The 14,773-nt window shown below is 56.6% G+C and overlaps 2 protein-coding genes across 9 annotated transcripts; one reads left to right on the top strand and one right to left on the bottom strand.

Moving 5' to 3' along the window:
* The first annotated feature begins 233 nt into the window (after positions 1-233).
* Positions 234-9,124, top strand: WDR6 (WD repeat domain 6). Of its 6 annotated transcripts, none has more exons than XR_012090640.1 (7): positions 235-409; positions 4,816-7,297; positions 7,391-7,474; positions 7,564-7,680; positions 7,760-7,900; positions 8,001-8,611; positions 8,715-9,124. XR_012090640.1 is itself a non-coding variant. In XM_073010217.1 (6 exons), the coding sequence occupies exons 1-6, from the start codon at positions 310-312 to the stop codon at positions 8,792-8,794; spliced, it is 2,982 nt and encodes a 993-aa protein (XP_072866318.1). In that variant the 5' UTR covers positions 236-309; the 3' UTR covers positions 8,795-9,124. The 6 variants fall into 6 exon arrangements, 2 of the variants coding, with proteins under 2 accessions (XP_072866318.1, XP_007982353.2); XR_495204.3 differs by having other exon boundaries at positions 239-409; positions 7,782-7,900; XR_012090641.1 differs by lacking the exon at positions 8,001-8,611 and having other exon boundaries at positions 234-409.
* On the bottom strand, positions 8,664-14,655 carry DALRD3 (DALR anticodon binding domain containing 3). 3 transcript variants are annotated; one of them, XM_073010218.1, is made up of 13 exons: positions 14,017-14,655; positions 11,573-12,602; positions 11,196-11,491; positions 10,786-11,042; positions 10,603-10,682; positions 10,397-10,525; positions 9,939-10,012; positions 9,781-9,842; positions 9,597-9,679; positions 9,328-9,510; positions 9,142-9,255; positions 8,977-9,045; positions 8,664-8,879 (listed from the first exon to the last, which is right to left on the bottom strand). In XM_073010218.1, exons 2-13 carry the CDS (start codon positions 11,735-11,737, stop codon positions 8,760-8,762), a joined length of 1,632 nt encoding a protein of 543 aa, XP_072866319.1. In that variant the 5' UTR covers positions 11,738-12,602; positions 14,017-14,655; the 3' UTR covers positions 8,664-8,759. The 3 variants fall into 3 exon arrangements, with proteins under 3 accessions (XP_072866319.1, XP_072866321.1, XP_007982349.1); XM_073010220.1 differs by lacking the exon at positions 9,328-9,510; XM_007984158.3 differs by lacking the exon at positions 14,017-14,655 and having other exon boundaries at positions 11,573-12,608.
* Between the last annotated feature and the right edge of the window lie 118 nt (positions 14,656-14,773).

Raw genomic sequence — 14,773 nt, 5'->3', positions numbered from 1 at the left:
GGCCGGACAAGCTCCGGGTCGGCGGGAGGGAGTCCACACCAGGTGCGGCAGGCTGCCAGCTAGGAGCGCCCTGCAAGCGTCACGTGAGGGGGCGGGGGAAGGGCTGCCCCTCCGCGGGCCCCGCCAATCATGAGCTGGATTTCGTGGGACGAAGGGTTGTTATTGGACAACCGCCGCGGGCGCCCTGGTCTCTGCTACCTGTAGCTGAGGGCGCTGTTGATGGGCAGCGCGGGGCGCCGGGAAGGCTCGTTCTCGCGAGAGTTCATTTCCCTTCTTAGCCGTGGCTGCCTCAGCACCTCGAGGATCAACATGGACGCTCTCGAGGAGTACGTTTGCCCGCTGGCAACCTCGGAGCTTATACTCCTCCCAGTCACGGGTCTGGAGTGCGTGGGGGACCGGCTGTTGGCGGGTGAGGCTTGGCTTGAGGCACGCCAGGGGGAAAGGGGGAAAGAAACAGCGCCTGCCAGGGGCGGTGCCACAGGGACAAAGGGATGCCCTGAGGAGAGGAAGGGCAGCAGGTTGAGGCCGGTCGGAGGTGAGAAGGGAGCCCAGGAGACGGCGGGGACGAGGGCCAACCTGAGGACGGCGGGGCCCGAGAGACAAAGCTGACGTGGCTGCTGCGGCGCTTCATAAACTTCAGCCCGCATGGAAAGGGCGGGTGGAACCCCGGGATGGTGCAGGGGAACGCGGCCGCGCGGAGGCGAAGGCACGGGAGCGGAGGGTTGAGGGGGTGTGCTCCCTTCTAGGAGATGGGCGGGGGCTTGGCCTCTCCGACGGAGACCAGGCAGAGCCGGGAGGTGGAGAAGGAGGCCCCTCGGGGGTGTGGCCTCTTGGGGAAGGCGGGGCCGGGAGAGGGCAAGGGTGTGCCCTCTCGAGGGCGGGATGAATCTCTTCCCGCTAAGGTGGGGGTGGAGATACTCTGAGGAGGATGGCGTCGCGGAAAATGGCGGATGAGACCTTTACGTGTAGGGGGCGGTGCCCGGGGAAGCGGGGCCTGAGACCTCTCCTGAGATGGTTGAGGTCCAGGAAATTAGGTGTGGAGGTTCGTCCCTCCAAGGAGAACCGGGTCCCAAAGGACAGGCGAGGCCTGGGACTTGAGGTGTCAGAGTCCAGGCTGGTCTCGAACAGTCATTATGTGAAGCCGCTAATGACCTTTGTTGGTCCTACTGAGTTGTATAAGGGTCCTGAGGCAGGGCCTTGGCGGTCAGGCCTTGAGTGAGTTGTCCCCAGTCCTAAGAGGGTGTGTGTGTGTGGGATGGGGATGATCCAGTTTCGATCTGGTGTGGGGGTTCTTGGAGCTTGGAGCTCCTACCCCAAGCTAAACTCCTAAGGCCCCTGGAGGGGGAACAGCTAAGCAGAAACTCAAAGAACCACAAGAGTGAACTAGGAAAAGGGGTGAGTTCCTGGCAGAGGGTAAGCATACCAAAGGCCTTGAGGCTGGAAGAATCTGTCATTATGGGGGAAGGAGGGAATTCTTGTGAAGTTAGAGCAGGAATGGAGCCTGGGAGGAAAGGCTGGACAAGCCAGCAGAGGCCACATTGTTTCAGGCCTTGATCTGACTTTATCCCTAAGTGCAGTGGGGAGAACCTATTGAAGGGTTTTAAGGTGGTGAATAACTTGGGAAATGAAGTTTAAGAAACTGCAAGTGAATTCACTTCTGTGGCTTCCAGAGTGACTTTTGTATAGCTACAATTCTGTTTTTTTGGGGTTTTTTTTTTGAGACAGTCTTGCTCTGTCACCCAGGTTGGAGTGCAGTGGCACAGTCTCGGCTCACTGTAACCTCCACCTCCCAGGTTCAAGTGATTCTCCTGCCTCAGCCTCCGGAGTAGCTGGGATTACAGGTGCCCACCATCATGCCCAGCTAATTGTTGTATTTTTAGTAGAGATGGGGCTTCACCATGTTGGCCAGGCTGGTCTCAAACTCCTGACCTCAAGTGATTCGCCTGCCTCAGCCTCCCAAAATGCTGGAATTACAGGCATGAGCCACCACACCTGGCCTCTCTAGCCTATTCCTGAGCTCTTCATTTCCTGTTCCATCTACCATACTCAATGCTCTTGCCTACCTCAGGATAATCATACTTGCTGTTTTCTCCACCAAGAAAGCTGCAAACCCTCCCATCACTCAGCGGCCTCCCCATCTCCCATTCCCCCTCTTCTGCCTGCCTTCCTCTGGCTAACTGCTGCTTATCCTTGAATCCTAATTCTAAATATTGTGTCCTCAAGTTGTCCTCCCCTTACACTTACCCAGTCTGGTTAGATTAGATCGGGGTTTTCTCAGTCTTGCCTCTATTGACCTTTTAGACCAGATGATTCTTTGTTTGAAGGCTGTGTGTGCATTGTACGATGTTTAGCATCATCCCTGGCCTTAGTTGCCAGTAGCACAACCCCTGGAGACAGCCAAAACTGTCTGCAGCTATTGCCAGATGTCTCCTGTGGGGAAAGTTGCCCCCTGCGGAGAACCACTGGATTAGACTTTCTCATTTTACATCTTTTATTTTCTTTTTGCATTGTCAAAATCTTTCTCATTTTTACTTTTTTTTTTTTTTTTTTTTTTTTTTTGAGTCAGGGTCTTGCTCTGTTGCTCAGGCTGGAGTGCAGTGGTGTAATCTCAGGTCACTGCAACTTCCACCTCTTGGGCTCAAGAGATGCTCTCACCTCAGCCTCCCAAGTAGCTGAGACTACAGGCGTGCACCATCATGCCCAGCTAATTTGCATAATTTTTTTAGAGGCGGAGTTTTACCATGTTGCCCAGGCTGGTCTCAAACTCCTGGGCTTAAGCGATCCTCCTGCCTTCCAAAGTGCTGGGTTTACAGGCGTGAGCCACTGTATCAGGCCTCATCTCTATTATTATTTTTTTTTTATTAAAAAAAAGTGAGGTGAGGAGGAGACTTTGAGTTTGAGAAATTTGTGGTCGAACTGAACATCAAGAGTGATTGATGAGGCTAGGTGTGGTGGCTCACTCCTATAATCCCAGCACTTTGGGAGGCTGAGGCGGGCGGATCATGAGGTCAGGAGATTGAGACCATCCTGGCTAACACAGTGAAACCCTGTCTCTACTAAAAATGCAAAAGATTAGCCAGGCGTGGTAGCGGGTGCCTGTAGTCCCAGCTACTTGAGAGGCTGAGGCAGGAGAATGGCGTGAACCTAGGAGGCAGAGCTTGCAGAGAGCCAAGATCATGCCACTGCACTTCAGCCTGGGTGGCAGAGCAAGACTCCGTCTAAAAAAAAAAAAAAAAAAAGTGACTGATGAGGCCGGGCACAACGGCTCACACCTGTAATCCCAGCACTTTGGGAGGCCAACGTGGGTGGATCACCTGAGTTCAGGAGTTCAAGACCAGCCTGACCAACATGGTGAAACCCTGTCTCTACTAAAAATATAAAAACTGGCTGGGTGCCATGGCTCACGCCTGTAATCCCAGCGCTTTGGGAGGCCGAGGTGGGCGGATCACGAGATCAGGAGATCGAGATCATCCTGGCTAACATGGTGAAACCCCGTCTCTATTAAAAATACAAAAAATTAGCCGGGCGTGGCGGCAGGCGTGTGTAGTCCCAGCTACTCGGGAGGCTGAGGCAGGAGAATGGCGTGAACGTGGGAGGCGGAGCTTGCAGTGAGCCGAGATGGTGCCACTGCACTCCAGCATGGGCAACACAGCAAGACTCTGTCTCAAAACAAAACAAAACAAAACAAAAAAAACACTAGCCAGGCATGGCGGTGGGCCCCTGTAATCCCAGCTAAGCTACTCGGGAGGCTGAGACAAGAGAGTTGCTTGAACCCTGGAGATGGAGGTTGCAATGAGCTGACACAGTGCTACTGCACTCCAGCCTCAGCGACAGAGTGAGACTCTGTCTCAAAAAAAAAAAAAAAAAAAAAAAGAGTGACAAGAGAAACACAAAGTCAGCACTTAAAGTCCAGCTGAAGCTGAGACCAAGGATTTTTTTTTCCCTTTTTTTTTTTTTTTTGTTTTTTTTTTTTTTGAGACGGAGTCTCGCTCTGTTGCCCAGGCTGGAGTGCGGTGGCGCAATCTCCACTCACTGCAAGCTCCGCCTCCCGGGTTCACGCCATTCTCCTGCCTCAGCCTCCCATGTGGCTGGGACTACAGACGCCCGCCACCGCGCCCGGCTAATTTTTGTATTTTTAGTAGAGACGGGGTTTCACCGTGTTAGTCAGGATGGTCTCGATCTCCTGACCTCGTGATCCGCCCATCTTGGCCTCCCAAATCGCTGGGATTACAGGCGTGAGCCACCGTGCCCGGCCCCCTTTTTTTTTTTTTTTTGAGACGGAGTTTCGCTCTTTCACCCAGGCTGAGTGAAGTGGTACGATCTCGACTCACTGCAACCTCCACCTGCTGGGTTCAAGCGATTCTCCTGCCTCAGCCTCCCGAGTAGCTGGGATTACAGGCACCTGCCACCATGCCTGGCTAATTTTTGTATTTTTAATAGAATGGGGTTTCACCTTGTTGGCCAGGCTGGTCCTGAACTCCTGACCTCAGGTGATTCATCCACCTTGGCCTCCCAAAGTACTAGGATTACAGGCGTGAACCACCGCGCCTGGCCAAGATCAAGTATTTTCTTTTTTTTTCTTTTGAGACGGAGTCTCTCTTTGGCCTCCCAAAGTGCTGGGATTACAGGCATGAGTCACTGCACCCGGCCGAGGATTTTCTCAACCAAGGATTTTCTAAGATTCAAGCTGCAGGATTGTGTGTCCTGATGCGTTCATAGGCTACATGCCAAGAAGTTTCCCTGATCCCCATCTCTTCCCTGTGGGTCATCAGAGTTAGGTACATAGCTCTGACATGGCTCTTTGCCTCTGTCTAGGTGAGGGTCCCGATGTCCTGGTGTACAGCTTGGACTTTGGTGGGCATCTGCGGATGATAAAGCGAGTACAGAACCTGCTTGGCCACTATCTTATCCATGGCTTCCGGGTGCGGCCAGAGCCTAATGGAGACTTTGACTTGGAGGCCATGGTGGCTGTGTTTGGAAGCAAGGGACTCCGAGTTGTGAAAATTAGCTGGGGACAGGGCCACTTCCGGGAGCTTTGGCGCTCTGGCCTGTGGAACATGTCTGACTGGATTTGGGATGCACGCTGGCTTGAGGGAAATATAGCCTTGGCCCTGGGCCACAACTCAGTGGTCCTATATGATCCTATAGTAGGGTGCATCCTACAAGAGGTGCCCTGCACAGACAGGTGCACCCTCTCTTCAGCCTGCCTGATTGGAGACGCCTGGAAGGAGTTGACCATAGTGGCAGGTGCTGTTTCCAACCAGCTCTTGGTCTGGTACCCAGCAACTGCCTTAGCAGACAACAAACCTGTAGCACCTGACCGACGAATCAGTGGGCACGTGGGCATCATCTTCAGCATGTCATACCTGGAAAGCAAGGGTTTGCTGGCTACAGCTTCAGAAGACCGAAGCGTTCGTATCTGGAAGGTGGGCGACCTGCGAGTGCCTGGGGGTCGGGTGCAGAATATTGGGCACTGCTTTGGGCACAGCGCCCGTGTGTGGCAGGTCAAGCTCCTAGAGAATTACCTTATCAGTGCAGGAGAGGACTGTGTCTGCTTGGTGTGGAGCCATGAAGGTGAAATCCTCCAGGCCTTTCGGGGACACCAGGGACGTGGGATCCGGGCCATAGCTGCCCATGAGAGGCAGGCCTGGGTGATCACTGGGGGTGATGACTCAGGCATTCGGCTGTGGCACTTGGTAAGGCGTGGGTACCGGGGATTGGGGGTCTTGGCTCTCTGCTTCAAGTCCCGTAGTAGGCCAGGTACCCTCAAGGCTGTGACGCTGGCTGGCTCTTGGCGACTGCTGGCAGTGACTGATACAGGGGCCCTGTATCTCTATGACGTCGAGGTCAAGTGCTGGGAGCAACTGCTAGAGGATAAACATTTCCAGTCCTACTGCCTGCTGGAGGCAGCTCCTGGTCCTGAGGGCTTTGGATTGTGTGCTATGGCCAATGGGGAAGGTTGTGTCAAGATTGTCCCCATCAACACTCCAGCTGCTGCTGTGGACCAGACCATGTTTCCTGGGAAGGTGCACAGCTTGAGCTGGGCCCTGCGTGGTTATGAGGAGCTCCTGTTGCTGGCATCGGGTCCTGGTGGGGTAGTAGCTTGCCTAGAGATCTCAGCTGCACCCTCTGGCAAGGCCATCTTTGTCAAGGAACGTTGTCGGTACCTGCTGCCCCCAAGCAAGCAGAGATGGCACACATGCAGTGCCTTCCTACCCCCAGGTGACTTCCTGGTGTGTGGTGACCGCCGGGGCTCTGTGCTACTGTTCCCCTCCAGACCAGGTCTGCTCAAGGACCCTGGGGTGGGAGGCAAGACTGGGGCTGGTGCTGGGGCACCTGGAGTGGGTAGTGGTAGTAGTGGGGGTGGGAATGCTTTCACTGGGTTGGGCCCAGTGTCTACCCTGCCGTCTCTGCATGGGAAGCAGGGTGTGACCTCAGTCACATGCCATGGCGGCTATGTGTATACCACAGGGCGCGATGGCGCCTACTACCAGCTATTTGTACGAGACGGCCAGCTCCAGCCAGTCCTAAGGCAGAAGTCCTGTCGAGGCATGAACTGGCTAGCTGGGCTCCGTATAGTGCCCGATGGGAGCATGGTTATCCTGGGTTTCCATGCCAATGAGTTTGTGGTGTGGAACCCCCGGTCACACGAGAAGCTGCACATTGTCAACTGTGGTGGAGGGCACCGTTCGTGGGCATTCTCTGATACTGAGGCGGCCATGGCCTTTGCTTACCTCAAGGATGGGGATGTCATGCTGTACAGGGCTCTGGGTGGCTGCACTCGGCCACATGTGATTCTCCGGGAGGGTCTGCATGGCCGTGAGATCACTTGTGTAAAGCGTGTGGGCACCATTACTCTAGGGCCTGAATATGGAGTGCCCAGCTTCATGCAGCCTGATGACCTGGAGCCTGGCAGTGAGGGACCTGACTTGACTGACATTGTGATCACCTGTAGTGAGGACACTACTGTCTGTGTCCTAGCACTCCCTACAACAACAGGCTCAGCCCATGCACTCACAGCTGTTTGTAACCACATCTCCTCTGTACGTGCTGTGGCTGTATGGGGCATTGGCACCCCAGGTGGCCCTCAGGATCCTCAGCCAGGCCTGACTGCCCATGTGGTGTCTGCGGGGGGACGGGCTGAGATGCACTGCTTCAGCATCATGGTTACTCCGGACCCCAGCACCCCAAGCCGCCTCGCCTGCCATGTCATGCACCTTTCGTCCCACCGGCTAGATGACTATTGGGACCGGCAACGCAATCGGCATCGAATGGTCAAGGCAGACCCAGAGACCAGGTAATATATGCTCCTGGGCAGGGTGTGGTATGGGTCATGCAGATGCTCCCAGGCTTGCAGGCTCCACCTGACAGCTGCGTGTTGTCCCTGCAGGTACATGTCCCTTGCTGTGTGTGAACTTGACCAGCCCAGCCTTGGCCCCCTTGTGGCTGCAGCCTGTAGTGATGGGGCTGTAAGGTGAGAGCACAGGGCCCAGTGGGGCGGGAGACAAAGGAAGTAAGGTTGTTTAGGATGCATTCTGAGCTAGGCCACCCCCCGCCCCCCAGGCTCTTTCTCTTGCAGGATTCCGGGCGGATTCTGCAGCTCCTTGCTGAAACCTTCCACCATAAGCGATGTGTCCTCAAGGTTCACTCCTTTACACATGAGGCACCCAACCAGAGACGGTGAGAGGGGCTGGATGATGGTCCTGCATGGGCTGGGTGGGGGGGGTTCCTGTTGAGCTTCATCTCTGTCATTGACCAGGTTGACTTTTCCTGGCTTCCAGGAGGCTCCTCCTGTGCAGCGCAGCTACTGATGGCAACCTGGCTTTCTGGGATCTCACCACCGTGCTAGACCATGGCTCCACTGTCCTGGAGCCTCCAGTGGATCCTGGGCTTCCCTACCGTGAGTAGCTAATGTGCAACCATGGCTACCCCTCCTCACCTGTTACATAGCCCTCACACATGTGACAGGCGGGGCCCTGACAACTACCCTCTTCCTTCAGGGCTTGGCACCCCCTCTCTGACTCTCCAGGCCCACAGCTGTGGTATCAACAGCCTGCACACGTTGCCCACCCGTGAGGGCCACCATCTCGTGGCCAGTGGCAGTGAAGATGGATCCCTCCATGTCTTTGTGCTTGCTGTGGAGATGCTAGAGCTAGAAGAGGCTGTGGGAGAGGGTGGGCTGGTACCCCAGCTGCGTGTGCTAGAGGAATACTGTGTTCCCTGTGCACATGCTGGCCATGTGACAGGCCTCAAGATCCTAAGCCCAAGTATCATGGTCTCAGCCTCCATTGATCAACGGCTGACCTTCTGGCGTCTGGGGCATGGTGAACCCACCTTCATGAATAGCACTGTGTACCATGTGCCAGATGTGGCTGACATGGACTGCTGGCCTGTGAGCCCTGAGTTTGGCCACCGCTGTGCCCTTGGGGGTCAGGGGCTTGAGGTTTACAACTGGTATGACTGAGGTATCCCACGGTGGCCGGTGTGCTGGGCATGGGGCCTGCTCGCAGACAGCATGGAGCAGGGATGGGCTGTCTGTGCCCATGCTCAGCATGCCTTGAGGGGAGGAGGTGGCGGCCGCGGGTTCCTGACATCGGTCTAGGAACTGAAGGTGAGTGGAGTGCTGCCAAGAATATGCCCCACTCCCCATGACAAGACAGAACTTTGTAACAGTACCAATTTATTTTGGCCGTGGGTTTTTGCTTTTTTTCCAGTTGATGACTTTGTGAACATTCCCAAATATTGGAGCCTCTGTGGCCTTAGATGTGGCTCAGTGGAGGGAGACCCAGCATAGCCAGGCCAGTATGGAGCACCTCACGCACAGCCCTCAGAAGCTGCAGGCGGACGAACATCTGACCAAAGCGGTGTGGTCGAGGCTCCTGAAAGAGAAGGGGCCTACTGGTCTCATCCTCTGCTTCCTTTGTCTTTACCCTGTACCTCTCTGCACGTCCCAAACCCGTTTTGCTGTGCGCTCACCCCTAGGATGTGTACTCGGTTGTAGTAGGAGCTGAAATCCATGCTGAGCTGTACCAGGAACTTGCACATCTAGAGACAGAGACTGAGTCACTGGCCCATCTCTTTGCTCTTGTGCCCCAGGCCAGAATAAAGAATAGAGTATAGAGTGTCCTGGTTGTGCCTCACCATCTCTGTGCGTGCAGTGATGTGGAGCCCTGGGGCTGTGCAGTCCAGCATTGCTGTCTGGCTCAGCAGATCCGGAAAGGGGAGGATATTGTTGAAGAGCAACAACCACTCACCCTGTGGGGGAGAAAGGTGCTGGGAGGGGAAGTCCAGGCTTCCTTTGTGCCAGCTACCGGGAGGGACACTCACCTCATCATGTAGTAGTGAGAAGTCCAGACTGCTCACAGGAGGAAAAGTGGGGTACAGACCTTGTTCCATACTACACTTGTAACTCTCAAAGAGTGTGGCAAGACGGGCACAATTATACATGACAAAGGTGCCACTCTTTGTGCCCTTTGTGGAGATGTTCTTGTCAGCCAGAGCCAGGAAGAGCTAGGGAATAGGAGCACAGCTGCAGAGAGAAGGCAGCCACCACACCTGGTACCCCAGCACTGGCCCTGTCAGGCTCCCAGGCTCACCTGACTCTGTGGGGCTGTGCTCAGCATCTCAAACTTGATGGTGGCCACAGAGAGAACACCAAAGATCTCTGTCCAGGCTGGGTCTGAGGGAGTATAGGATTGGTCATTCAGTCTGCAGGCAAAGGCAGGGATGCAAAAAAACCTGCCCCTAACCCAGAACATAGCCAGGGTTTCCCAGGCATACCTTGGGCCAGATCCCCACCATGCTTCAGTGCTGAGGCCTTGCACACCTGGGCATGCCGGAACCTGTGTTTGGAAGAGAGGCCAGTGGGCAGGGTCGTGGGTGAAGAGTCCCCCCACACTACCCTGGCTAAGGTTGGTGTTCCTCCCAGCCTCACTCACTTGTAGTACTCAGGGGCAGTCATCAGAGGGCCAGGTGCACCAGCTACTTTCACAGGGCCACAGATCAGGTGCTTCTGTCAGGAAGATGGCAGGGGCTCAGCCTAGTTGGCACTACTCTCCAGGAAGTCCCTTGAGGAGCCCAAATCTGGTGCCTCTACTCAGCCCATATTCTCTCAAATTGGAACTGCCAGGTTGAGTGGCTCCTTCTACCCAGCTCCTCAGGCTACGCACGGTTCAGCCTTCTCAACCTGGTCTTCGGTGTTCTTGGGATGTGTCTACAGAGCCCCCGCCCTTCCCCAGAGCTTCCGCACCTGCTGCACATGCCCTCTCAAGTCCAGCAACTCCCCCAAGATGAAGTGTCAGTTTCTGGACCTGTCAGCTAACAAGCGCCTCGGTGGGTTTTCAAGGGCCCTCTGAGGTTAGGGGTTAGGTGGTGGGGAGCTCCATCATTAACCCACCTGTCTGAGTGGAGCCTTGTCAACCAACTTCCGCCAAAGCAGGTCCAACTTCTGTTGCTGGAACTCCTCCTCACAGCTAACAACATGTACAACCAGGCAGCTGTCTGTACCAGTATCTGGGGACCCAGCCTAAGGGAGGACAATCATAACTGTGGAAGTACAGTATACTTGGTTTGGGAGAACCTACAGGGCTGGGAGTCACTAACCAGGCCTGGGTGGCTGTCCTCTGGCCAATGCCATAGAGCCTCCTGCAGCTCAGCTAGCACAGACAGGAGATCCTCAGTCACTGCAAAGAGAACAGACAGGTGCTGGGGCTGGCAAGAAGCGGAGATGTCCCCCCCCCCCGCCCGCTCCTGCCTTTTCTGGCCTTGCTAGGCTACAGGTCCTACCCAGACAGTTGTCCAGGTTGGGGTCATAGCCAGCTGTACGGCCCTGTTCTTCCACCAGCTCCTTCAGACACAGTCTGCCTAGGATGCCAGGGGACAGTGTCCTCCCATCATGAGCAGAGGTAAGTTCTTCAAGGGCGTGGCTCCTCAGGGTGTGGGGGGAAGCTCTCTCCGAGGCAGCGGGCCAGTCCACCCGCAGTTGCTGCAGGAAGGTCAGCATGTGCGGATCCTGCACAGCTGGCACTAGGCGCACGCACACCCTGGGAAGGGAGGGCGGTCGCCTCAGCCTGAGCAGCTGGTCCAGCTCGCCAAGACTTCCCACCTCCAGCCGCTGTCCCCGAGGGCGACGCCGCTCGCTCTCTAGGTCCCCGGTAGTCCCACCTTCTCCATTCCGGCCCTGAGGCCCCGCTCACCCGTGAGCGCGCAGAGCTCGCGCCAGGTGATCAGCCACGAGCACCGTACGCAGCTGGCTCAAGCGGAGTGCGCAAGGGGAGCTGCGCAGGGCTGGGCAGTGTAGTAAGACGCGCTGGCCCGGCAAGGCAGGCAAGGCTGGCGAGGCATAGGCGGCTACGGTGCTGAGGACGCGCTTGAAGACCGCGGGCCGCTGCAGTTGGAGAGACAGACCCGCGGGAGTCGGCGCGCAGCGCAGCACCGGGGCCACACCGGGACCCTGCAGGCAGGCGAGGGCATGGAGCAAATGCTCGGGCACCTGCGGGAGAATGGGCGTGTGAGCGCGCCACGGCGCGGGACCCAGCTCCCGGCCGCACGGCCTCGCCCGGCTCACGCCCACCTGGCCGTCATCGAAGCGCGCCTGCAGCGCGCGGTGCGGTGCCAGAAAGTCTCGGGAACGCAGGTGGCGGGTGCGCGTCTCCTTGATCCATACCGGATTGCCAGGCCCCAGGGCCGCGTTGAGGGCCCCCAGCGTCTCCCCGACCCCAAGGCGCCTGGTCGCCATGGTGACCGGAAGGAGTAAGCGGAACCGGAAAAAGAATTTAGGGAGGTGAACTTCCGGAAAGGACAGACTGGCTGGGGCGGGTATGCGGCGGCGGTCCGCGTAAGAGGACAGATTCTGCCAGCAGGAGCCGTGTCGGCTACTTTCGACCTACCACCCCCAGCGCCCCTTCCGCGCTGTCCACTTGCACAGCCGGGCCCTGGATCTGAAATCTCGGGAGTCCTTCCCGGGCCTAGGGTTCTTTCGCTGTGGCCAGGTCTCAACCAGGAAAAGGATCCTCGCGACCCGGTGGGGGATCAGACAGGGTACCGTCTCTTCTCATCGATGTCTCACATCTTTGTGTTAATAACATTTCATTTCTCCCATTTTACACATGATGAATACTTGTCACTGGAATAAGGCAGTATAACATTAAGGCCACTTTCACGACCTACTTAAAACATCGTTTTAAAAAGAATAGTGTTCCGCGGTTTCAGGTTATTTGCAAGCATTTTCTCGTTTGAGGTATGAGTGTTTTTCTTTTGAGACGGAGGCTTGCCCTTGTCTTCCAGGCTGGAGTGCAGTGGCACGATCTCGGTTCACTGCAGCCTCCGCCTCCCGGGTTTAAGCGATTCTCCAGCCTCAGGCTCCCGAGTAGCTGAGATTACAGGCGCCCGCCACCACCCCGGCTAATTTTTATATTTTTAGTAGAGACGTGTTCCGCCATGTTGGCCCGGCTGGTCTCGAACTCCTGACCTCGTGATCTGCCCGCCTTGGCCTCTGAAAGTGCTGGGATTACAGGAGTCAGCCACTGCGCCCAGCCCAGGTCGTCTTTATGCCCAATAAATGCGCACTCTTGATACAATTGCCAGTTTTCTTCTCTTGATACCTGAGAAATTACAACCATCATGATGTCTTCCAGAATGACCAGCTTTTTTTTTTTTGAGACGGAGTTTCGCTCCTGTTGCCCAGGCTGGAGTGCAGTGGTGCGATCTTGGCTCACCGCAACCTCCCCTTCCCGGGTTCAAGTGATTCTCCTGCCTCAGTCTCCCAAGTAGCTGGGATTACAGGCATGCGCCACCACGGCCGGCTACTTTTGTATTTTTAATACTTTTAATAGAGACAGGGTTTCTCCAAGTTTGTCAAGCCTGGAACTCCCGACCTCAGGTGATCCGCCTGCCTCGGCCTCCCAAAGTGCTGGGATTACAGGCGTGAGCCCCTAAGCCCGGCCTAGAATGACCAGCTTTTAATGTGACTCCTTTAACCTGGTGTGCTTTAACAAGGATCCTTACGCTTCCTGTTTTAGGCAACAGCCATTTACAGGCCAATCAAATAATGCGACCATAAGAAGTAGAAAAATAGGCCTCAGTTGGAATATCTTACTCCTCTATCAATAGGAAAGCTTTTTTCTTTCTCCCACAAAGATTCCCAAATGTTTTCATTTCACTGTAACATACTCACCCCCCACCCCACCCCCATTCCTTTTAATAGAGAAGCTAACTCAGTAGAGAGTTGGGAAATCCGGAGAGCAGGAAAACCCAGGGGCAGGAAAAGCTTGGCAAGGCCCTTTTCTGGGCCAGGGCTGAGGCCCTGCTGGGAGGCGCCGAAAGAGCACTGGGCGGACACGACATTCCCGATGGCTTCTCGGGGGCCCACTCAACGGGAGTGATCGTGTCATTCCAAAGCGCTTTCCATGCTGAAGGTGCATAACCTGGAGACAACTGCTTGGCAGGGTTGGGAACCCTCAGCCAAACTGAGGACTTTAGATACTCTCATCCACGAAGACGGTTGGGGTGGTTTTTCCCCAGGAAGTAGAGGGCTATCTTTAGCGAAATGCGGGCTGAAGCAGCCCTCGGGGACTCACTACCATTGCATTCCTACCCGGAGGTCCTGGGTCCACCCTCCCTCGCCAGTGCTCCCCAGGGTTCCAGAGATGGCCACCAGCCTGGGCTCTCCCACCTCTACACCCATCACCTCCAGCCTGAGGGCGCACCTGAGAGGAACTGAGACCCAAGCGGCTCAGTAAATTATGTCTGGGGGTCAGGGGCACCCCATCTGGGCCAGGGCGCTGCTCAGGCAGGAGAGCAGGGGACGAAATCCAAGCGCAGCTGGAATGCTCTGGAGACAACAGCTGCTTTTGGGATTCCGTTGCCCGCTGTCCAGCCGTTGGCGGGGGGGCGGGGGAGCTCCTGCCCCCAGGTCACTCGCCCTGGGGCCACATCAGAACCCGCCCATCCCCAGTCCCAGGAGGAAGACCCGGGAGTAGGCTGTGAAACCGAGTCTAGAGGGAACAAGACGCTCACCTGGGCCCCAGAACAATAGAAGGGGAGGTGGGGGCCTCCCCTGGGACCGGGTCCCGATCCGGATTAGATCCGCGGGGCAGGATTAGCCCTGTTGGTCCCACGAAGCCTGCCTGGGCCACTGGTGCGGTGACGGTGGTGGGGCGGGCTTCGGAATCCGCCAGGAGGGAAGCGCGCCCGTGGGGCCGGAGAGGAAGTAAACCCGCGCGTCCGCCTCGGGGACACCCCCGCGCTCGTGGCCTTTGTCCGGTGACGCTGCCAGCGCCCAGAGCACCAGGAGCCGAAGGGGTCCACAGAGCAGCAGCGGGACCCCCGGAAACCCATTGCGACCGGCCCCAGGGGACCCACCACCAGGCCCCGACTGTGCCTAGCTTCCCGCTCGCTCGGCCCCGCGGGTAGCGAACGCGACAATGTCCCCCTGAGGCCACGACAGAGCCGGCGTGCCGAGATGCCCAAACCCCGCGCGGGCGCCAGCGACTCTCGCGCCAGTAGGCCCTTGACTTGGATCAAGACGGGGGACGGGGAACTCCCAGGACGCGAGGAGAGTGAACGAGGACAAGGTGATGCTCCACGCGCTTCTACTTCAAGTCTGGTCCTGTTCGGCCTGGTCTGGCCCAGCCGAACAGCCAGCCCAACACTACCACAGCTTGCCCTTCCGCTTGCTCTGGCTGCCCGCAGACTTGGAGCCATTTTAAGGAGAAACCATCTGGCCACGCCCCTTGGAGCACCCGAGAAGCCAATCCACGCTCGGCCACGCCCC

The sequence above is a fragment of the Chlorocebus sabaeus genome, chromosome 22 (genome assembly GCF_047675955.1).
Source record: "Chlorocebus sabaeus isolate Y175 chromosome 22, mChlSab1.0.hap1, whole genome shotgun sequence".
NCBI lineage: Eukaryota > Metazoa > Chordata > Mammalia > Primates > Cercopithecidae > Chlorocebus > Chlorocebus sabaeus.
This window is presented reverse-complemented; position numbering and strand designations above follow the sequence as displayed.

Bases quoted from the DNA above. Each gene is read 5' to 3' on its own strand.
- WDR6 (XM_007984162.2), top strand. From the start codon at position 310: ATGGACGCTCTCGAGGAGTACGTTTGCCCGCTGGCAACCTCGGAGCTT. The intron at 7,298-7,390 runs GTAATATATGCT...TTGTCCCTGCAG, and splicing joins AAGGCAGACCCAGAGACCAG to GTACATGTCCCTTGCTGTGT. The intron at 7,681-7,781 runs GTGAGAGGGGCT...CCTGGCTTCCAG, and splicing joins GAGGCACCCAACCAGAGACG to GAGGCTCCTCCTGTGCAGCG.
- DALRD3 (XM_073010218.1), bottom strand. From the start codon at position 11,737: ATGGCGACCAGGCGCCTTGGGGTCGGGGAGACGCTGGGGGCCCTCAAC. The intron at 9,680-9,780 runs GTATGCCTGGGA...ATACTCCCTCAG, and splicing joins TGGTGGGGATCTGGCCCAAG to ACCCAGCCTGGACAGAGATC. The intron at 9,511-9,596 runs GTGAGCCTGGGA...CCTATTCCCTAG, and splicing joins GCACAGCCCCACAGAGTCAG to CTCTTCCTGGCTCTGGCTGA.